At 37.1% G+C, this 24,513-nt stretch overlaps 1 protein-coding gene across 4 annotated transcripts in view; it reads right to left on the minus strand.

The window, feature by feature from the left end:
• Positions 1 to 24,513, minus strand: part of RBBP8 (RB binding protein 8, endonuclease) — a 125,292-nt gene that overhangs the window by 58,957 nt on the left and 41,822 nt on the right. For all 4 annotated transcript variants that reach the window (XM_075993596.1, XM_012746172.2, XM_012746171.2 and 1 more), the window contains exon 4: positions 21,477 to 21,572. In XM_075993596.1, the coding sequence (XP_075849711.1) occupies positions 21,477 to 21,572 (96 nt within the window). The remainder of the gene's footprint in view (positions 1 to 21,476; positions 21,573 to 24,513) is intronic.

Here is a 24,513-nt window from a genome sequence, read left to right on the forward strand (position 1 = left end):
CCACCTCCACCTCCCTACCCCCAGAGAATATTACTACCATGTGTGTACCTCAGTGTTGATCAGTCAGTGCCAGTTTGATGGCACATACATGTGGTGCCTATTCTTCCATTCTTGTGATACCTCACTTCAGAGAATGGGCTCAAGCTCTATCCAGGAAAATATAAGAGGTGCTAGATCATCATCATTTTTTATAATTGAGTAGTATTCCATTGTATACATATACCATATTTTATTAATCCACTCATGGATTGACGGGCATTTGGGTTGTTTCCACATCCTTGCTATAGTGAATTGTGCTGCCATAAACATTCATGACTTATCTTTTTTTTTTTTTAGACAGAGTCTCACTTTGTTGCCCAGGCTAGAGTTAGTGCCATGGCGTCAGCCTGGCTCACAGCAACCTCAATCTCCGGGGCTCAGCGATCCTACTGCCTCAGCCTCCTGAGTAGCTGGGACTACAGGCATGCGCCACCATGCCCGGCTAATTTTTTGTATATATATTTTTATTTGGTCAATTAATTTCTTTCTATTTTTGGTAGAGACGGGGTCTCGCTCAGGATGGTTTCGAACTCCTGACCTTGAGCAATCCGCCCGCCTCGGCCTCCCAAAGTGCTAGGATTACAGGCGTGAGCCACCACGCCCGGCCCATGACTTATCTTTAAATTGAGCCATCTCTCAACACTGAAAATCTACTGAGATGAACTACACTCCCCTCCTCTAGGGGACTATACTCTCCTACATGATATAAGGATGTTTTTAAATGTTACAAATAATTCCTAAGTATGTAAGACATCTACATTTGCCCTCCCATTCACTTTAGAGTATAAGAAGTAGGCCTTGAACCTATGGAACCATCCATAGCCTGTAATAAAAGTTTCATCATGAGCATTTACAACATACTTAGTTCTCCTACCTTGTACTCCACAGCTGGGCCCCCAGCTTTGCACCCTGACGCTTGGCTTTTAATTCTGCTTTAAACTCACAGCTAAGGGAGGAATTAACATCAGGTGGAAGAGGCATCTGATATTGATGCTGATCTTCCAGCTACACGTACAAGTTTTTGTTTCATTTCTCCTTATTTCTTATTGATTACTGGTCACATATATAAAAAATACTTTATTACAAGTGAAACTATGAACTTTGACAAACAAAAAAATTAGTTTTGTTGGAACTGTTTCTATTTACCAAGAATGTTTACAATTTTGAGATACTATGTCATTGATGACAACACAGTTCATGGTTATTTGAATCATCAATGAACATGATTATATCAGTCATATTCATGATTATTTTATGTAAAGGAATAACTATCTCAATAATTCATCTTTTAGAATAGACATACTCATATTTAAATTCTGAAATATATATTATAAATCATTTTCTCTGTATCTTATAATTATGACATGTTTCCAACAATTATGTATATAGAGATTATATTATTTGTAAATTTTATTTCAGGATAGTAAAAATAACATTATAAAATCTTTTTATCAAGGGAGGTTGCAATCTGAGCATTGAGAATCACTGGTCTAATTTAAAAAGGACTATGCTTCAATTCTAGGGCCATGTGTTCGTGGCAGGGAGAGATAATATATTTTTACTCTAAATTAGTTTGTTAAATCTCATCAAAATTCATTAAACTGGAGTTCATAACTAGACAAACACCTCTTTTTTTTTTTAAAGCTCTTCAGAAAATTCTGATGGTCATACATGTACAGGGACTAATGAATTAAATGAGTTTACAAAATGCTTTCTAATCTTAAGATTCTATGAGTCTATAAATTTAAAGTAAATGATTCTGAATAGACATTTCTCAAAAGACATACAAATGGCCAATAGGCATATGAAAAAATGTTCAACACTACTAATCATCAGATAAATGCAAATCAAAAACGCAATGAACTTTCACCTGACACCTGTTAGAATGGCTACTATCAAAAAGATAAAAGAGGCCAGGCGCGGTGGCTCATGCCTGTAATCCTAGCATTCTGGGAGGCCAAGGCAGGCGGATTGCTCGAGGTCAGGAGTTCAAAACCAGCCTGAGCAAGAGCGAGACCCCGTCTCTATTATAAATAGAAAGAAATTAATTGGCCAACTAATATATATAGAAAAATGTAGCTGGGCATGGTGGCACATGCCTGTAGTCCCAGCTACTCAGCAGGCTGAGGCAGCAGGATTGCTTGAGTCCAGGAGTTTGAGGTTGCCGTGAGCTAGGCTGACGCCATGGCACTCACTCTAGCCTGGGCAACAAAGTGCCCAGAAAAACAAACAAACAAACAAACAAAAAAACCCAAAAAGACAAAAGATAGCAAGTGTTGGCAAAGATGTAGAGAAAGGGAACACTTGCACACTGTTAGTGGGAATGTAAATTAGTACAGCCATTATAGAAAACAGTATGGAGGTTCCTTAAAATATTAAAAACATATAATCCAGCAATCCCACCACTGGGTATACATACAAAGAAAATGAAATCAGAATGTCAAAGAGATATATGCACTCTCACATTTATTGCAGCACTATTCACAACAGCCAAGACATGGAATCAATCTAGATGTCCATCAACAGATCAATGGATAAAGAAAATGTGGTATATATACACAATAAATATTATTCAGTCACAAAATGAATGAAATCCTGTCATTTGTGACACAGATGAACCTGTAGGATGTTAAGTGAAATAAGCCATGCACAGAAAGATAAATATCACATGATCTCACTCATATGTGAAATCTAAGAAAGCTGATCTCTTAGAAGGACAGAGTAAAATGGTGGGTACCAGAGGCTTGGGTGGTTGGGAGGACAGGAGGATGGGGAGATGTTAGCTAAAGGATATATACTTACAGTTAGATAGAAGGGGGGAGAAGTCCAGAATAGGTAGATACAGTGAGACAGAATAGGCAAATATATAGAGACAGAAAGTAGATAAACAAATGACTGGAAGGGGGAGAAACTAGGAATGACTGCTAATGGTTACGGAGTTTCTTTCTTGGATGATGAAAATAGTTTAAAATTAATTGTGATGATGGTTGCAAATCTCTGAGCACACTAAAAACCATTGGATTGCATATTTTAAATCGGTAAACTGTATGATATGTGAATTATATCTCAATAATCTGTTTTTTAAAAATATAATTAAAATAGTAAAGTTCATGTTATATAGATTTTACCACACAAAAAGACCTTTAGGGGAAAAAACTGTGCCTATCCTGCAGAAATTATTCCACAATATCGAGAAGGATGGAATCCACCCCAACACATTTTATGAAGCGAACATAACCCTGATATCAAAACCAGGAAAGGATGCAACAAAAAAGAAAACTACACACCAATATCCCTTATGAATATAGATGTAAAAATTCTCAACAAAATCCTAGCCAATGGAATCCAGGTGCTTGTCAAGAAAATAATCCATCACAACCAAGTGGGCTTCATCCCAGGGATGCAGGGATGCTTCAACATACGCAAATCTATAAATGTAATTCACCATATAAACAGAAGCATAAACAAAAACCATATGATCCTCTCAATAGACACAGAAAAAGCATTTGAAAAAATTCAACACCCTTTTATGATAAGAACACTCAACAAAATAGGAATAGACAGGGCTTACCTAAAAATGATACAAGCCATATATGACAGACCCACAGCCAATATCATACTGAATGGGGAAAAATTGAAAATATTCCCACTTAGAACTGGTACAAGACAAGGTTGCCTACTATCTCCACTACTATTCAACATAGTGCTGGAAGTCCTTGCTACAGCAATCAGACAAGAGAGCAGAATTAAGGGCGTCCAAATGGGAGCAGAAGAGATCAAACTCTCACTCTGTGCTGATGACATGATATTATACCTAGAAAACCCCGAGGATTCAACCAAGAGACTCCTTGAATTGATAAATGAATTTGGTAAAGTCTCAGGATACAAAATCAATACACAGAAATCAGAGGCGTTCATATACACCAGTAACAGTAAAAGTGAGAACCAAATCAAAGACTCAATTAATTTCCTTCAAAATAGCAACAAAGAAAATAAAGTACCTAGGAATATATTTAACTAAGGAGGTAAAAGACCTCTATAAGAAGAACTATGAAACACTGAAGAAGGAAATAGCAGAGGATGTAAACAGGTGGAAGAATATACCATGCTCATGGGTCGGCAGAATCAACATTGTTAAAATGTCTATACTATCCAAAGTGACCTACAGAGTCAATGCAATCCCTATCAAAATGCCACCATCATTTTTCACAGATATAGAAAAAATAATTTTACACTTCGTATGGAACCAGAGAAGAACCCGTATAGCAAAATCAATCCTAGGCAATAAAAACAAAATAGGAGGTATCAATTTACCAGACTTCAAACTATACTACAAGGCTATAGTCATTAAAACAGCTTAGGACTGGCACAAGAACAGGGACATTGACCAGTGGAACAGAACAGAGAACCCAGATATAAAACCATCCTCATATAGCCAACTAATCTTTGACAAAGCAGACAAAAACATACGCTGGGGAAAAGAATCCTTATTCAATAAATGGTGCTGGGAAAACTGGATAGCCACATGTAGAAGACCGAAACAAGACCCACACCTTTCACCTCTCACAAAAATCAACTCACGCTGGGTAACAGACTTGAACCTTAGGTGTGAAACTATTAGAATTCTAGAGGAAAACATTGGAAATACTCTTCCAGACATAGGCCTAGGCAAAGAATTTATGAAGAAGACTCCAAAGGCAATCACAGCAGCAACAAAAATAAATAAATGGGACCTGATCAAATTAAAAAGCTTCTGCACAGCCAAAGAAACTGTCAAAAGAGCAAACAGACAATCCATAGAATGGGGAAAATTTTTGCAAGCCACACATCTGATAAAGGGCTGATAACCAGAATCTACTTAGAACTCAGGAAAATCAGCAAGAAAAAATCAAACAACCCTATCAAAAAATGGGCAAAGGACATGAACAGAAACTTCTCAAAAGAAGACAGAATAATGGCCAACAAACATATGAAAAAATGCTCAACATCTCTAATCATCAGGGAAATGCAAACCAAAACCACAATGAGATATCACTGAACTCCAGTGAGAATGGCCTTTATCAAAAAGTCCCCAAACAATAAATGTTGGCGTGGATGCAGAGAGATAGGAACACTCCTATACTGCTGGTGGGACTGCAAACTAGTTCAAACTCTGTGGAAAGCAATATGGAGATCCCTTAAAGCGATACAGGTGGATCTACCATTTGATCTAGCAATTCCACTACTGGGCATCTACCCAAAAGATCAAAAGTCACTTTATGAAAAAGACACCTGCACTCGAATCTTTATAGCAGCACAATTCACAACTGCAAAGTTGTGGAAACAACCCAAGTGCCCATCAATTCATGAGTGGATTAATAAAATGTGGTGTATGTATACCATGGAGTACTACTCAGCTTTAAGAAACAATGGTGATATAGCACCTCTTGTATATTCCTGGATACAGCTGAAACCCATTCTAAGCGAAGTATCTTAAGAATGGAAAAACAAGCACCACATGTACTCACCAGCAAATTGGTATTAACGGATCAACACCTCAGTGGACATATAGGAATAACATTTATCGGGTGTCAGGCAGGTGGGAGGGGGGAGGAGGGGATGGGTGTATACAAACACAATGAGTGAGATGTGCAACGTTTGGGGGATGGTCATGCTTAAGGATCTGACTCGAGGGGGGTGGGGGAGTATGGGCAATATACGTAACCTTAACACTTGTACCCCCATAATACGCTAAAATAAAATTTAAAAAATGAAAGAAAAAAAAGAAAAAGCTGTCTAGCATTCCTGAAAAATCTGAGAAATGATGCAGCCATAACACAAGGAAAGGATACACACACACACACACACACACACACACACACATATATATATATATATATATATAGCAATAATCAACAAAAAGTTCTTGGAGCCAGGCACAGTGGATCATGCCTATAACCCTAAGTGCTTATGGAGGCTAAGGCAAGAAGATTGCTTGAGGCCAGGAATTTAAGGCTGCTGTGAGGTATGAAAGTGCCACTGCACTGCAGCCTGGGTGACAGAGTGAGACCGTGTGTGTGTAAAGTTCTTAGATACATGTGATTATCAAAATAACTTCAAAAGTAGGGTTGGAAAATAAAACAGAAGAAATCTTCCAGAGCATGGAGGGAAAAGCAAGTAACAGAAAATAAGAGAATAGATGATAAAGGACAAATTTGTAACTCAGAAGTACTCCAGGAAGAAAGGACATAATAAAAAAAATAGAAGAAGTAATAGAAAAAAATTACCAGACTTTAAGAAATACTAGTTTTCAGGTTAATGTGTTGAATGTCCAGCATAATGAAGGAAATATACACATACAGCATTATATAAGTTAAAAACAAGGATAAAAAGATCTTAAATTCCAGAAAGGAAAAAAACATCCATTATCTACAAAAGAATGAACATTGGAATGGCAGACTTTTTATCAGTGCTGGAATGCTAACAGATAATTAGAAAATGCCTGCAAAGTTTTGAAGGAAAATTATTTTAAACCTAGTAATGTATATATCCAGTCAAAATATCAACTAAACAGTAGAATAAAAATGGTTTTAGACATGCAAGGACTCTGAAAATTTACTTCCTGTGTATTCTTTTTCAGCAGTTACTTGAGGGTAAGCTGTAGCAAAATGAGCATGAAAAGCCAACAGAAGCAGATCCACATTTTATCACCCATGTTCACTGGTATATCCCAAGGTCTAAAACAGTGCCTGGCACAAAGTAGGTGCTCCACAAATGTATGTTGACTAATATGAGATGAATTAAAGAATGGAATTAATGCATACATCCTATAAAGAGAAATCCAGAATGGCAGCTGTAGAGTAACCTAGAAAGGGAATGGTCCAAATTAGTACAGAAAGTTTTTTCATCCCAAGAAGTATGTCTTCAAGAAAAAGAACTACAACAAAGAAGATTATAATGGAAGAGTAGAATAACTAAGGCATGAATAACACCACAGTTCTTGTCTTAATATGAAAACAGGTAGTTAGAAATTCTAGGAAAAAAAAAGTCATTATCATAATATAATAATAGGCTGATTTGACCAACTAATTGGGGATAGAGTAGAAAATCATCTATTTGACCTGGACATTAAAAACAATTCCTTGAGCAGCAGAAATGTCAAATCATTAGACATGGAGAGAAAGAAATGCGATCCTATCTCTGCAGTCAATAAATAAACACAGTTTACTATTTTTCAACTTCTACAATCAACTTTAAACAAAATACGAAAGATTAAAATCTGGTAAAATAAAAGAATATAACCATTATCAACCTTGACAATATTCATATGGTAAAGGCTCAGCTGGCAAAAGGCAGAAGGTAGAAAGACAGGAAAAATGCTTGCAGGGAAGGGTTAAAGCACCAGTATCTTCCTATAACACAATAGTGAGTCCAGGGAGACTGTTCACAGGTGAAGCAATGTAAAACAATACCTAAATATATATATTAAAGTTCAAACATAATATAGAAGAGCTAAAACAATAACCTTTCAAATACAGGAGAAGGAGTTTAAAAATGTCAGTGGTTAGACAATTATAAAATGAAGCAATATTCCCTGGCTTATTACTTCCAGTTTTTCTTGTCAACTGCTGCTCTTGATAATAATCTCTGTGAAAAGGGGTCAACTCTTGATTGCTCCCTGATTCTAGTTTAAACTTAAATGAATGGGAGAAAATATGCCAGCTCCTGTTTCCATCAGCAGGATTCCATTGCTCTCCTCTTGCCCATCTTCCACGGCTTGTCAGAGAAAGAAAAAAACAGCCCCAATTTCACTAAAGAATGCAGTTTTAGTAGCTTTAACAGGTAAAGGGATAACAGAGAAATGCCACAAAAAGAGCAGAAAGCAACATGCAATCTGAGTTTTATTCCAGTTTGTTCATAGGAATGAAGAAATAAAAACTTTCATTTGCTTAAAACTTACCAGATTAACAAGTACACTCAATTGTTTGCTGCATCCCAAAAGTATTTCCTCAAATGTATTAACTTTCACTCAATATGGTTTTACTGAATGCCTACGATGTACTAAGTGCTATAAATACAATAGTGACCAAAATAAGACCACTTCTTTTAAACAGCTTACAGTCTACCAGAGAAAGGCAATAAAAAAGCAATTACAACAAAGTTTAATTCACATGGTGACAGTGGAAATACAGGGTACTATGAAAGCACCCTGCCACTTAACTTAGTCCAAGGAAGTTAGATGAGGTCTCCTGAAAGGCATAATGTTTTAATTCAAATCTGAATTAAGAAGAGTTAGCAAGAAAAAAGAGGATATGTGGTCTCCAGAGATAGAAAGCGTTACAAAACCATAAATCTTCTGATTATGAATACCAATGTTCCTTTTAACTACTGCTGAACTGAGTTCTATGACTGACTGCCAAAATGTTCTTTAAAATAGTAAACTCTATTACAGAACAATGGTTTAAATGCTTTGTTCATATTTTTTTTTAAAAGGTATTTTATCTATTTCTCCAGCATGGTGACTGTTTCTTAGGTTTAGTGAAATACTCTGGTTCCTTAAAGGAAAGTCTATAAATATAATAGTAGTAGTAAAATATAAATCAGTCACATAAAATTTAGAACTTTTGTTATCTAATTTATCTTTACTAGCTAACTTCTTTCATCTGCACATTTCACAATGTTTTCACAACATTAACAAGATATAAGAATCATTTCATTTATGAAGAGCAGGTGAAAAGTTTCATAATAACTCTTTAGAAATATTAACAAAATACTGTTGCTTTTTAAAGATCTCAGTAAAATATTAATTTTTATAGATTTTTTTCTGCTTCTGGAAATGCTGTTGGTTAAAAAAAAGAAAAAGAAAATTTCTCATAGATTTTTAAAGCTTGCTCAAGCTATCACTCATACATATGACATAAAACTAAAACAAAATTGTAAATAAGGCAAAACTTCACCAAAAGTCACCTATGTAGACATTTAAAAATAGCATTTACTTAGCAGCAAATGCTGCTAATGTTTTTTTTAAAGAAAAACAAAAACCAAAGAAACTTGCAAGAAAACAGACTTGAAGATAGATAATAGGCGATGTTGAAGACTTAGTATTTCAGAGTATCTGTTTTGGTGACTTTATGCCAAGCACAAATACTTTGAGATGATCATGTAAGGTGTAATCAATTTACACAACATCTATAAAATGAAGACAACAAAGACAAGGCATCATGAAACAGTAGAAACTAAGGAGTCAGATGGGGCAAAGGATCAGATTTAACCTAATTATCTGTTAACTATGTGATTCTCAACAGTTTCTTAACTCTCAGCTCAGTTTCCTCACGTGTAAAATGCATCCATCATCTACCCCGCAGTGTTAATATGAAGAGTAAGTGCTGGATGCCTGGGTACAAAGTGAACCCTCAATATATATCAGTTCCTACATTAAAAAAAAATAATGATCTTGGGCCTAATTAAATGAAATCTGTGAAACAAGGATAAATATTAAAGTGCACCCCAGAAGAATTTTTTTCTTTTATGTGAGGAAAGGAGAGAAAAAGCATGTGTATAAAGAAATTAGCTACACATTCCTCACCTGACCACCGAATTAATATTATACCATGTAGTGAGTAATAGGCTCACTTACCTAAGGACATAAAGGTGAACAGAATGAGAGGCAAGATAACATATACAATGAGAAACAGCAAAGATACACAGCATCCACATGATATTAATGACCAGAGGTAGAATAGATCATAAAGAGAAAAGAAATCCAGTTTTAAGAAACTGTAGAATAAAAAAGATAATTTTAACAATTAAATGTATTAACTGAATAAAGAACAATAATTCAATGGGAAGGACGGTAATTCAATGTCACTCATCCACTGACATTTCTTCTGAGAAAGGGCATGGAGAAGGAAAACTTACGTAAAAAGGAAAGTGTAAAATACAAAGGGTAGGAGAACTGGAAGCACAAACTTTAAACCATAAAGCGAAGAAGTGTTTTGGAGACACTAGAAAACAATGTCTTCAAGGGCTAATATGAACACTCTATTTTGGGGATGAAGTGGAGAGCCAACTGTATTAAGCCAATTCAAGCAAAACATAATAAAAATGTTATATTGTAAATTTTTTGATTGTATTAACTTTGAGCCCTAAACAACTTGATAATAACCAATTAAACAGGAAGGATGCTGGCAATCAATACAATCAGCTCTTGAGTGTGGAAGCTATGAAATTATCTCACTGTCTCCCACTGTGAAGAACAGAATCAGTGATTCTACCTTCTATGCTTTGACTTGTTCCTCTTTTCTTTCTTTTCTTTTCTTTTCTTTTTGAGACAGAGTCTTGCTCTGTCGCCCAGGCTACAGTGCAGTGTCGTCATCATAGCTCAATGCAACCTCAAACTCCTGGGCTCAAGCAATCCTTTTACCTCAGCCTCCTGAGTAGCTGGGACTACGGGTGCCAGCTACCACGTGGGGTTAATTTTTCTATTTTTAGTAGAGATGGGGGGGGGGTCTCACTCTTGCTCAAGCTGGTCTCAAACTCCTAACCTCCTGCCTCGGCCTCCCAGAATGCTAGGATTACAGGTGTGAGCCACTGCACCCGGCCCCCGCTTCTGTGCTTTGAAATCCTTCACCTGTTCATACAGCAGAATATATTAGACATCCCACAGTCAGATCTCACTTGTTATAAAAGAGGAAATCAGGAATACTTTTTGGTAACACTACAGCTCCAGTATTTCTCATTAGCTTTGCCAAAGCACTCTTACACTGCAATGGAGTGTAAGACCTGCCCCCTTCCCTCTTTTCTTCACAAGGTTAAAGACATGAAGGACTGATAGATTTCCCAGATGCCTCATTTTCCTTACAGGTATTTCTCCCAATAAGTATCTTTAATGTCCAAAGTCACCTTGGTGTTTGCTTCTCAGAGAACTCAGACTAACATATTTAGTTATTAATGTCAATCTTAACATTTTGTTTACAGAGGAATCATACAACAGAAAGATTTCCTAATCCTTTGTCATTACCATCATTATTATAGGGAAGGAAGACTCTCACTGCTTGTGTAAAGTGGTGGAGTGGTAGAGATGAGAGAAAAAATATGAAGAGAAGTAAGTTCTTCAATTGCTGGAAAGTTAAAGGCTGAGGAAAGATAGGCTCCCACAGTCCTCTACTACAAACAGAAGTAAGTGCCTCACTACACTAAGGAAAGAGTAACTGATGATTTCCTTTTTAATGCTGGGCTGGGTAAAGGTGAGAGGGATAGATGGCTTTCTAGCTTTCTGCTTTCTCAGCTTGAGGGAGACTAGATCTGGCTGTATATAGCATGGACTAGAGTGCTAAAAGTTAGAATCATCTTCTAATTAATAGAGATAGTTTAAGTCTTATTAAACTTCCATTATGAACTATTACTTGAATTATCTCCTTTAATCTTCAAAATAGCCCTACAAGGAAGGTATTGTTAGTATTATGTCCTATGTTCCTAGCTTTTCTCCCACTCTTATAGATTCTCTTTCTCAGTCTTTTTTTGCTGCCTGGGTCCTTATTCTTCATTAAACCTTAATTAGTAGGTTTCAGTACTGTGAACTCTTCTCTTCCTATGCTCTTTAAGATGTCCTTAAGAGAGAAACCGAATTCCAGACTTGTATACAGCTACCTACTCGACATCTCCATTTGGACATAGCAGTTGCTGATACAACCTACTTATATCCCTTTGTCATTCCCCTCCTGAAGCCCTCCAATGGCTTCCATCACAATTAAAATCCAAATTTCTTGCCTATTAACTTACCTAATCTAGTTGATGCCCAACTTTGCAATCTTATCTCCTATCACTAATCCTCTTTACTCATTAAACTAAAACCATAGTAGAATTTCTGTTCCTCAGATATTTCAAACTTATTTCTACCTTAGGCATTTGCATTTGTCTGTTCTATCTCCTTTTGTCTCTAGTTTTTCAAGTGACTAGTTCTTTTTTGTCATTCAGGTCTCAGTTCAAATAGCACCTCCTCAGAAGGGCCACCCCTGACCATGCATCAATATTCTTCCCTGACATTGTGGAATTTATTTGGTCTTTGGCCCCATTTCCTGGCTTCCAACTCTTAAAATCAGGTGTCCTCAAACTACGGCCTGCTGAGGACATTTATCCCGCCCGCCCGAGTGTTTTTGCCTCCACTGCCAGTCCTGCTTAGCAGCTGACTCATCCGGGCCCACAGTGCACATGTGTGGAATGTGTGTTGCACTCTCCAACGGCCCTTCATCAGTCTGAGGGACAGTGAACTGGTCCCCTGTTTAAAAAGTTTGAGGACCCCTGCTTAAAATTCTTGGAAACTACAAAGTGATGTCTTTCTGTATACTAATGAGTTGACTGATGGCTGGCAGCCCTCAGGCAGCTTCAGGAGGCAGGGCTGGTCACTGGAAAGATCAAGGCAGGATTTCAGCCCACCAGCAACCTCCAGGGAGGGGAGAGGCACTGATGGTTAAATTGGTCACCATTGGCCAATGGTTTAATCAATCATGCCTATATAATAAACCCTCCATTAAAAACCCCAAAAGATAGGATGTGGAGATCTTCCAGATAGCTAACTGAACATGTGGAGGTTCTAAGAGGGTGGTTTGCCCAGGAAAGGCATGAAAGCTCTGTGCCCCTTCCCTATACCTCATCCTATGTATCTCTTCATCTGCTGTATATTTGTATCTTTTAAACATCCTTTGTAATAAACTGGTAAATATAAGTGTTTCCTTGAGTTCTGTGAGCCACTCTAGCAAATTAATCAAACCTGAGGAAGGGGTTGTGGGAATCCTGATTTACAGCTGGTTGGTCAGAAGCACAGGCAAAACACCCTAGAACTTACAAATGGCATTGGAAGGGGGTGACGCAGTCTTGGGGACTGAGCTATTAGCCTGGAGGATCTGATGCCATCTCTAGGCAGATAGTGTTGAAATTAAATTAGAGGACACCCAGCTGGTGTCCACCTAAGAACTGACTGCATGCTTGCTGGTAGGGGAAACCCCCACACATCTGGTATCAGAAGCATGTTGTAAGAGTATAGTAGGAGAAACTGAGTTTCTTTTCCTACTTAGATGTTCCATTTCCCAATGCCTATAGTCACTCAATTATGCCACTCAACTTTATTTTCTTTATAATACTTATAATCTGAAAATATCTTGTTTGCTACATGGCACACTCCCAACCTTTAAAAACTGGATATAAGTATAGACTGGAATGCTAAAGATTAGAATTATATTCACCAACTAATAGCTAATATATGTCTTATTAAATTTTGGTTATGTACTGCTACTTGCATTATTTCATTTAAAACATTACATACTAGGGGTAGTATTATTCATAGCAATCTAGAACACCTAGGACTGTAAGGACTCAAATACTTGCTGGTGAATATGAATTAAGAACACAGTGTGAAGCTGGAATTCAAATACATATGTGATTCCAAAGCATATGGGTCTTTATTCCATGATACACTATTCCAGTAAATATATATACCCATTGAGTCATTAATTATAGAAGACATTCAATTTTGGTTTGCAGAATATTAGTGCAGAATATTAAATTATTTTACCATTAAAAGAACAGAGGCAAATGCAAACTACCTAGCCCTTCTCCAACATATACATAAATAATGCTAAAGGAAAAGTATTAGCTAGAAAGAAAGCATGGTTTCCCTCCCTCCCAAGATGGCTGACTAGAGACATTAGACATTAGTTCTCAGAAAGAAAAAACAAAGTTATAGGTGAATAATCATGGCCCAAGTGGAATACTGAGGAAAAAGTGCCAGAACCTATAGGAGAACCCATGAGAAGAAGCTGAGGCACAGAAAAAGAAGGAAGCAAGAGTTTGACAGTGATCGATCTCTGAGGAACTTGGAGTCCCACGGAAAGGGCAAGTGGGGGTGTTTTTCACTCTCCTCGCCTCTGCAGTAGCCTGCTATTTTCCGAACTGTGGGGGAGCCCCTCTGCCTTTGTGAGCCCAACGTCTACTGCATGTGGCAATCTGGAAACTTCTTGAGGGCGGAGTGCCAGGCTACCAGCTTGCACAACAGAGTTATTTGCCCTTTCCCCAGACCAGAGCTGAGGTAGTGGGGGTACCTTAGTGGTTGTGCACCCTTGTGGGGCCTCTGTCCTACCTAGAGAGTCTCAGCCCTTAAACTAACTGATAACTGAACATGTGTTGTGTCTCTGCAACAAAAGATCCCCTGCAAACATTCCCCAGCACTCACTTGGACTGCAGCAACCACAAAAGGCTGGCAGGTCCCAAGACAGCTGTAAGATTCCGGAAGTTCTAATCCTCCAGGTGGGCTGACCTTAAGGGAAAGGAGAATGCAGTGTGCTAAAGTGCCCCTTGGTACAAAGGAAAGCATGCTCTCTCCTCTGCTGCAGAGATCCTAGCTTGTGAGCTCAAGGTGACTGTGCCTCTCCCAGTAGAGATGCAGGTGCAGTTCTGGGCTCTGTAGGGAAGGAGATGGTTCTTACCAGCAGCGAGGCTGCACTGTTGCCAGGAACAGACATGAAGACTAGGACTCCTTCTCAACCCCCTTGCAGACACAGCTGGGCCTGCTCTTGTAGGGGTTTGGTAGAGATGAACTGAGGGATAGTCCTTCCAGGGATTAGGGGCAGATGCACCACCACTGACAGTGTGCCCACCATGCCTGGGCTTGCATGAAGGGCAGGGCTCATCCCCCTTGGCACACAGCGTTCCAGAAGTGTACCATAAAACGACTGTTAACAAACTTTTAAAAATCAAAATCATTATCAAGGGTCTTCTCAGACCAACGTGGAATAATGCTAGAAATCAATATGAAGATGAACTTTGGAAACTATGCAAATACATGAATATCAAACAATGTTTGTGCTCTGGAATGATCACTGGGTCAACGAAGAAATTAAGACAGAAATTAAAAAATTTTTGAAATGGCCGGGCGCGGTGGCTCAAGCCTGTAATCCTAGCACTCTGGGAGGCCGAGGCGGGCGGATTGCTCGAGGTCAGGAGTTCGAAACCAGCCTGAGCAAGAGCAAGACCCCGTCTCTACTATAAATAGAAAGAAATTAATTGGCCAACTAATATATATATATATATATATATATAAAATTAGCCGGGCATGGTGGCGCATGCCTGTAGTCCCAGCTACTCGGGAGGCTGAGGCAGAAGGATTGCTTGAGCCCAGGAGTTTGAGGTTGCTGTGAGCTAGGCTGACGCCACGGCACTCACTCTAGCCTGGGCAACAAAGAGAGACTCTGTCTCAAAAAAAAAAAAAAAAAAAAAAAATTTTGAAATGAATGAAAATGAAAACACACTTCCCCAAATCTGTGGGATACAGTAAAAGCAGTGCTAGGAGGCAAGTTTATAGCATTAAATGCCTACATAAAAAATAATAATAATACAACAATCAATGAAATGAAAACTTGGTTCTTTGAAGAAATAAAATTGGTAGACCTCTAGGTAGATTAACCAAGAAAAAAAGAGAAAAAGAACAGATTCAAGTAAGCACAAACCCAAATGATAAAGGTTACATTACAACTGATACCACAGAAAGACAAAAGATCAAGAGAGACTAGTCTGAGTATCTCTATGTGTACAAACTAGAAAATCTAGAGGAAATGGATACAGTATTTGAAACATACAACCTCCCAAGATTGAACCAGGAAGAAATAGACATCCCAAACAGATCAATAATGAGTAGTGAAATTGAATCAGTAATAAAAAAAATCCCCCCCCCCAAAAGCCTAGGACTAGACAATTTCACTTGCCATAATTCACTAGATATACAAAGAACTGGCACCAGTCCTGCTGAAACTGTTCCCCAAAAATTGAGGAGGAGGAATCTCCCTAGCTCATCCTATGAAAACAGTAACACTCTGATGCCAAAGCCAGGCAAAGACACAACAAAAAAAGAAAACTACAAACTAATATCCCTCATGGACATAGATGCAAAAATTCTCAACAAAATACTAGCAAACCAAAATCCAACAGCACATCAATAAGATAATACACCATGATCAAGTGAGTTTTATTCCAGGGATACAAAAATGGTTCAACATATGCAAATAAACAAATGTGATTCAACACATAGACAAAATTAAAAACAAAGACCACATGATTATCTCAATAGATGCAGAAAAAGCATTCAATAAAATCCAGCACCCTTTCATGATAAAAAACCCTCAACAAACTAGGCAACGAAGGAATACACCTCAAAATAATAAAAGCTGTATATGACAAACACACAGTCAACATCATACTGAATGAGTAAAAGTTGAAAACATTTCTCCAAAGTACTGGAAACAAGACAATGATGCCCACTTTCACCACTCCTGTTCAACACATCACTGGAAGTTCTAGCCAGAGCAATCAGGCAAGAGAAATAAAAGTCATCCAAATTATTCCATCCAAAAGAGGAAGTCAAATTATTTCTGGTTACTGATGATTTGATCTTATAGTTAGAAAGCCCTAAAGACTCCTTTAAAAGACTCCTAGATTTGATAAATGATTCCGGTAAAGTTTCAGGATACAAAATGTATATTAAAAAAATCAGCAGCATTTCTATACACTAATAACAATCAAGCTGAGAATCAAATCAAGAACTCAGTGTCATTTACAATAGCTCCAAAAAAACCCCCCAAAATACTTAGGAATGTTTTTAACCAAGGAGGTGAAAGATTCCTACAAGGAAAACTACAAAACACTGATGAAAGAAATCACAGATAACACAAACAAATGGAAAAACATCCCATGTTGACAGATTGGAATAAACAATATAGATAAAATGCCCATATTGTCCAAAGCAATCTACAGATTCAACACAATTCCTATCAAATTACCAATGTCATTTTCCACAGAATTAGGGAAAAAAATCCTAAAATTCATATGGAACCAAAAAAGAGCTCAAATACCCAATAAGCAAAAAAGAACAAAGCTAGAGGCATCACATTATCTGACTTCAAATTATACCACAAGTCTACAGTAACCAAAACAGCACTGTAGTGATATAAAAATAAACACACAGATCAATGGAACAGAACAGAGAACCCAGAAATAAAGACACATACCTACAACTTATCTCAGACAAAGTCAACAAAAATATACACTGAGGAAAAGACATCCTATTCAATAAATGGTGGGAAAATTAGTCATATGCAGAAGAATGAAACTGAACCTATACATAAAAATTAACTCAAGATGGATTAAAGACTTAAATGTAAAACTTAAACTATAAAAATCCTAGAAGAAAACCTGAACTCTCTGGGACACTGGCTTAGGCAAAGAATTTATAACCAAGACCTCAAAAGTAAATGCAGCAAAACCAAAAACAGACAAATGAGACTTAATGAAACTAAAATGATTCTACACAGAGAAGGAAATAATCAAGAGTAAACAGACATCCTACAGAATGGGAAAAAATATTTGCAAACTATACATACAACAAAAGGCTAATATACAGAATCTTTAAGGAACTCAACTCAGTAAGAAAAAAAACCTAACCCTATTCAAAATGGACAAATGATCACCACATCCCACAGATGTGGGACTACCCCTCCAATCCCCGAATCCCTGGTGAACACCACCACCCTTTGAGCACCATAGTGTTAATCAGTCAGTACCAATTTGATGGCTAGTATATATGGAGCCCATTATTCTGATCTTATGTCACCTCACTTTGGATAATGGGCTTAAGCTCAATCCAGGATAATATAATTGGTGCTAGCTCGCTGTCGTTTCTTAGAATTGAGTAATATTCCATTGTAAACATATATCAAATTTTAATAATCCACTCATGAATTGACAGACACTTGGGTTGTTTCCACATCCTTGCTATAGTGAATTGTGCTGCCATAAACATTTGGGTGCAGATGTCTTTATAATAGAATGTCTTATGCTCTTTTGGGTAGATGCCTAATAATGTACCCTCACTAGGGAGAGGCAAAGATATAAAATGTAACCAAAATGTTAAGAAAAAAAGAAAAACAAACATTTGTTGGGTGTGGGGCAGGCAGGAGAGGGGAGGAGGGGATGAGTATATACATATATAGTGAGTGTGATGCACACCGTCTAGGGGATGGACACACTTGAAGCTCTGCCTCAAGGGGGGAGGGGAGACAAGGGCAATGTATGTAACCTTAACGATTGTATCCCCATAATATTCTGAAATAAAAAAAATGTTTTAAAAAAATTCAATATGAATTACAATAAAAATTCTTAGTAAAATAAAAAAATGGACAAATGCCATGAACACTTTTTTTTAAAAACTTTTTTTTTGAGACAGAGTCTTGCTCTATCGCCTGGGTACAGTTTAGCGGCATCATCATAGCACACTGCAACCTCAAACTCCCTAGCTCAAGCAATCCTTCTGCCTCAGGCTCCTGAGTAGCTGGGACAACATGCGTGCACCACGATGCCTGGCTAACTTTTTTCCTATTTTTCTTGAGGGGTCTTGCTCTTACTCAGGCTGGTCTTGAACTCCTGAGCTCAAGTGATTCTCCTGGGTTGGCCTCCCAAAGTGTCAGGATTATAGGTGTTAGCCATTGTGCCTGGCCATGAACAGACATTTTTTCAAAAGAGATACAAGCAGTAAACATATCAAAATATGCTCAACATAACTAATCATCAGAGAAATGCAAATTAAGGCCATAATGAGATACTATCTTATGCCAGTTAGAATGGCTATTATTAAAAAGTCATAAACAACAGATATTGGTGAGGATGGGGAGAAAAGGTTAATGCTTATACACTGTTGGTGGGAATGTAAATTAGTACAAGCTCTATGGAAAAGAGTATGAAGATTTCTCAAAGAACTAAAAATAGAACTACATTTGATCCAGTGATCCCACTACTGGCTATCCACCCAAAGAAATCATTACATCAAAAAGACATCTGCATTCATATTTTTCTTGCAGCACTATTCCTAATAGGTAAGTCACACAATCAACCTAAGTGTCTATCAACCGATGATTGGATAAAGAAAATGTGGTGTGTGTGTATACAGACATACATACACATATATACACATATACTTCTCTACCTTGCCCATTTGTTTCAAATGGTCCAATATTGTTGGAATAGTAATGTCAAACCTTGTGTTAATTCACACATAGGTGGAGATGGATTCACTTCCACTACAGCTTTCAGCTCATCATGATCCACCTTGGTCTCAGGTTGCCCATGTGGCTCACACACATATATACACATATTTGTGTATGTATGTAGGTTTTAAGTATGAAATGTCTGATTTCCTTAAGTACTAAGTTTGACAGTTGATATCTCTGACATTTCACTTTGATTGATTCTTCTTGTTTTATGTTTATCATGAAGGTACATCCTCATTCTTTCAAATGCACATTTTTGCTTGTGAATGTCTTTCAAATTTTTTTTAGAGCAATTTTTGTTCAAAAATTTGTATTTTTGATTATGAGTTCCATCGTGGAACCAGTGCAGTGCATACATCAACAAAGTGTTTGGGAAAGATGTGGCTGATGAAGGTACAGTATGTCAATTGTTTGAGAAGTTCCATCCTGGAGACTTTAATCCTGAAAATGAGCCACAAGGGCAATCTGAGACCAAGGTGGATCATGATGAGCTGAAAGCTGTAGTGGAAGTGAATCCATCTCAACCTATGTGTGAATTAACACAAGGTTTGACATTACTATTCCAACAATATTGGACCATTTGAAACAAATGGGTAAAGGTAAAGAAGCTGGATAGATGAGTTCCACATGAATTAAATAAGCACCAGAAGAGAAATCATCTCGAAGCCTGTCTTTCTTTGCTGTCATAACATAAAGGCAAACCATTTCTACACCATATTTTCACATGTGATGAACAATGAACTCTTCTTCACAATTGCAAGGGTTTGGCACAATGCCTGGATAAAGAGGAAGTGCTGAAACACAGACCAAAACTGAACATTCATCCAAAAAAGCTAATGGTGTCTGTTTGGTGGTCCAGCACTGGTATTATCTACTACAGCTTCATGAAACCTGGTCAATCCATTACAGCAGGTGTCTACTGCAACCAATTGGATGAAATGATCAGGATTTTTATGATTAACCAGTGGAGATTGGTCAACAGAGACAGGCCAATCCTCTTACAAGACAACACTGGACCACATGTCACATAAACAACACTGCTCAAACTATAGAAGCTGGACTTGGAAACTTTCTGTCATTTACCATATTCACCACCTTGCACCAACTAACTACTATGTCTTCCAGGGTTTGGACCACTTCTTGCAAGGAAAAATGTTTAATTCTTAACAAACTGTAAAATATCTTTTGTGATTTCATTGCCACTTGCTCTCCAGGCTTCTTCACTGCTGGTATAAACAAGCTACCGTCAAGATGGCAAAACTATGTTGATAGTTTAGGCACATACTTTGACTAACTGTACTGCTTCTTGTTTGAAACATAATAAACTACAATTTTGATTCTGTAATTGGACATTTCATATTTAATGACCATATACTATATATTTTAATAATATTTTATACACACACAATAATATTTTATACACACACATCACAAACTACTACTCAGTGATAAAAAAGAATAAAATCATATCTTCTGCAGCAACATGGATGGAACTGAAGGCCATTATCTGAATAAATAAAACAACTCAGAGAAAGTCAAACACCACATGTGCTCACTTATAAGTGGGAGCTAAACAATGAGTGCATATGGACATAAAGAGTAGAATAACAGACACTGGAGACTCCAAAAGGGGGAAGAAGGGATGAAAACTGACCTACCGGGTATAATATATGCTACTTGGATGATGGTTACACTAAAAGCCCAGACGACTTCACCACTATGTAACATCCAAGTAACAAAACTGCCCTTGTACCCTCTAAATCTATTTTTAAAAAAAGAAATAAAGCATGGAATATTTTTTCCCATAGTAGGTAGTTTAAAGTCCTAAATAGCACTTTTGGTTCAGAAAAAGGAATATAGCAAATGATAGAAGCCTTTTCTAATCCTGGGTGTTAACCTCACAGGAGTGGGAAATAAAGAAGTTTGGGTATGAACATAAAGTAAGTGATAACATTATCTCAGGAATATTCAGAGAGAATCCCTAGACTGCCTCAAAATGGAGAAATATTCAGGGAAGAGAAGAGAATAGTAGGAATAAGCATAGAGAGCAGAAACAGAATTTTGAAGCAGTTTTCACTTAGAAGTAATGGAATTAAAGCATCAAATGAATTAGAAAATTGCTACCATTAAGCTTGCCCTATATTAAACATCAGATAATGACATCACTTAAATGGTAAACTGATGTGATCTCTACAATGAATAAAAAAACAAACCTGTAAGAGTAGATCCTCAGTTTCGTAAAATACTCATTCAAAAGTGACAGAAGGTTGGGGAAAAGATAATTTTCAATGCCAGATTTATTACAAATTAAAACCAATGTACCCCATATTAAATTCCCCCTTACTCTCAAGTCCCAAGTACCAGACTCACCGATCTTCTAAAACTTTAATGGTTTCATGAAGAACTTTCTGTTGTTCTCTCAGCTGTTGATTTTTGGTGAAGAATTCTTCTAGTCTTTGTGCATCTCTGAAAGTCAAGAAATAAGTAAGGTTTTTTTCAGGGAAAAATACTCTAACAGCATAATTCTGTTATATAAGAATTCCAAGTACAGTCTCACCACTTCTGTATCACGAATTTCTTGTATCAAAACAACTTAAAAGGTAAAGTCTGAATATCTTGTTAAAGTTTAAATTATACTATAATTTGCTCTGCAGTACTTTTACATATTATAGAAGTATTATCCTAAATACTAGGCATCCATTACACAGTATTGGAACACAGAGGAGGGACTGGATTCTGATGCTGCCATTGATTCAACTTCATTAAAATGGCTATCAAAATATACACTTACTGTTTTTTATTATTTTTACATATTTGTTACTGTAAATAACAGATTATCTCTACTCACATTATCTCTATTCCAATTATAGAAGATTTATACTTTCTATTTTATTAATTTGTGTTCCTCAAACTTATTACCTGGACTTCCTTTTAAGGCAGGGCTTACAGTGGTGTGGAAGAACATGAACCCTAGCCTAGATGCCAGATGGGTTTGAATCCCAGCTACTCATTTACTAGCTGTGTGACCTGTTACAATTAACCTAAACTCTCTGTGCCTCAGAAAATGTGAATACAATAATATCTCCCTGATAAGGTGTTTAGGAGGACTAAGTACTAGTGTATGTATAGGACACAGAACAGTGCTGGCACACACCTCTATTTAAGTGTTTACCATTATGATTTTATAGTCAGGGAAAAAACTGATAAAGACATAAAATTTTCTTTTAGTTGAACCTGATTACCTTCAAAGTTGTATCATATTTTATCCCTCCATTATTATTTTTAAAAATCACATTATTAAAAATAAAGTATGCATACATTTTAATTCTAAGAAAACCTGTTAGAAATTTAATTGGGATTTTTCTGTGTGGTCTTGAAGCTGAAAATATGGAACAATACCATGATTTAAATATCTTTCCCCAGAACTCTGATGGGTCTAAAATACCAATTCAAATAAGGCTGGTAAATCACTCAACCATAAAAAGTAGTAAATATTCATGTCAACTTAGTGGTAAACATAATGGGATTCTACTAGAATAACTGTAGGAATGATTAAGCAAAGTCCTTATGAAAGCAAATTGATGAATTCCAAAACGGAATCATGCAACTTCAAAAACAGGTAAGAGTGAAATATAAAACAGGTCTATCTTGGACCTCATCAAAAGGAAGAGTTATTACCATACTGTATATCACCAGCATTACCTCTAAGGCATGCTCCATGCCACTGGCAGCATTTTACTAGAAAATAGGCGGGCTTCTGTCTTTCTGAAGTAACTGAACATTTTAAATATAACTGGCATGTGAAACTGGGTAGATCTTGTATATGAAAATGCAACTAAAAAGATAGATAACAAACCATCCCTTCTCTGTCTCCCTTATAGCCCCATGTACCACATATACCACTCTTCTCATTACTTTAAAATCAAATGTCATACATAGGGGTGGAGATGTGGGACTACAGGGAGAGAAACAGCAACTATTATAATAATACCATGAATAAAGAAAATGGACAAAATGATATGTTAAAGTTTACTCTCTAAAGAAACTATTTGTGACAAGGAATCAAAAGCATGAAAATAGCCCTGGCACAATTGCAGGATATTTTTTTCTTTATAATTCTTTAAATTCATTAATTTAAAAAATAATTTAAAAGAAAATAAGGGTTTATTTGTAGATAGGTAGTTTAGATTTCTAAATTTCTCAGCAGCTAAAGACAATTTTCTTATTAAGTGCTATAAAGCTGGGTGGCTAAATATGGTAGATGTCATCTTTATTATTTCCTCAGTGGAAAACAGTACAGCTACTGTTTTTCTTTAAATAACAGCTGATAATTAGGATGATCAGATTTACTAACTGATCATTAAGAAAGTCAATCAGTTAGTAAGTAATGGATATACATTGGTAAAAACAGACGTAGCCATGTCCATAAGTAGGCTAAAAGAATGAGGCAGATCTGTAATCCTAGGTCTCTGGGAGGCCGAGGCAGGAGGATAGCTCAAGGTCAGGAGTTCGAGACCAACCTGAGCAAGAGCTAGACCCCGTCTCTACTAAAAATAGAAATAAATTAATTGGCCAACTAAGAATATATAGGAAAAATTAGCCAGGCATGGTGGCGCATGCCCGTAGTCCCAGCTACTCAGGAGGCTGAGGCAGGAGGATTGCTTGAGCCCAGGAGTTTGAGGTTGCTATGAGCTAGGCTGACACCACAGCACTCTAACCCAGGCAACAAAGTGGGACTGTCTCAAAACAAAAACAAAAACAAGAATGAGGCAGATCAAGCTTAAGTATAACTTTTCAAATAACCTCACAATATTCAACAGTCAATATTTCCATGTGTTTAATTTTGTAAATGAATGTGTGTGAAAGAAAAGCATTAGCCACGTGCACAGACAACTTCACTATCAGCAAAACACAGATCTAAAACAATTGGGGAACAAATAGTAAAGTTATTGATTTATTTTCTAAATGCTCCTTCCAGATGCAAATCCTTAAACACTGAGATATCTCACAAATACAGACATTCTAACAATATGGAGATAAGACTGTATATTATAAAATATACTGAGAAAGGAGGATTATGGTAATATAAGTAAACTCAAATTCTTGGTCCCACAATGCAGACCTAACTTACTCTGGGAATGGTTAAATAAAGCATCCCTTTAATTTTCCGATTACTCAGAATTTAGCTACTTACCTGTGCTTCCAAAATGTACACCCCCAAGCTACCTAAGGTACACAGGTACAGAGTAATTAAAGCAGGTGTCCTCAAACTTTTTAAACAGAGGGCCAGTTTTCACTGTCCCTCAGACCATTGGAGAGTGCGCACTGTGGGCCTGGGACGTGTCGGCCGCTAAGCAGGACAGGCAGTGGCGGCAAACACCCAGAGGGCCAGATAAATGTGCTAGGC

This window comes from Microcebus murinus, chromosome 17, assembly GCF_040939455.1.
Source record: "Microcebus murinus isolate Inina chromosome 17, M.murinus_Inina_mat1.0, whole genome shotgun sequence".
NCBI lineage: Eukaryota > Metazoa > Chordata > Mammalia > Primates > Cheirogaleidae > Microcebus > Microcebus murinus.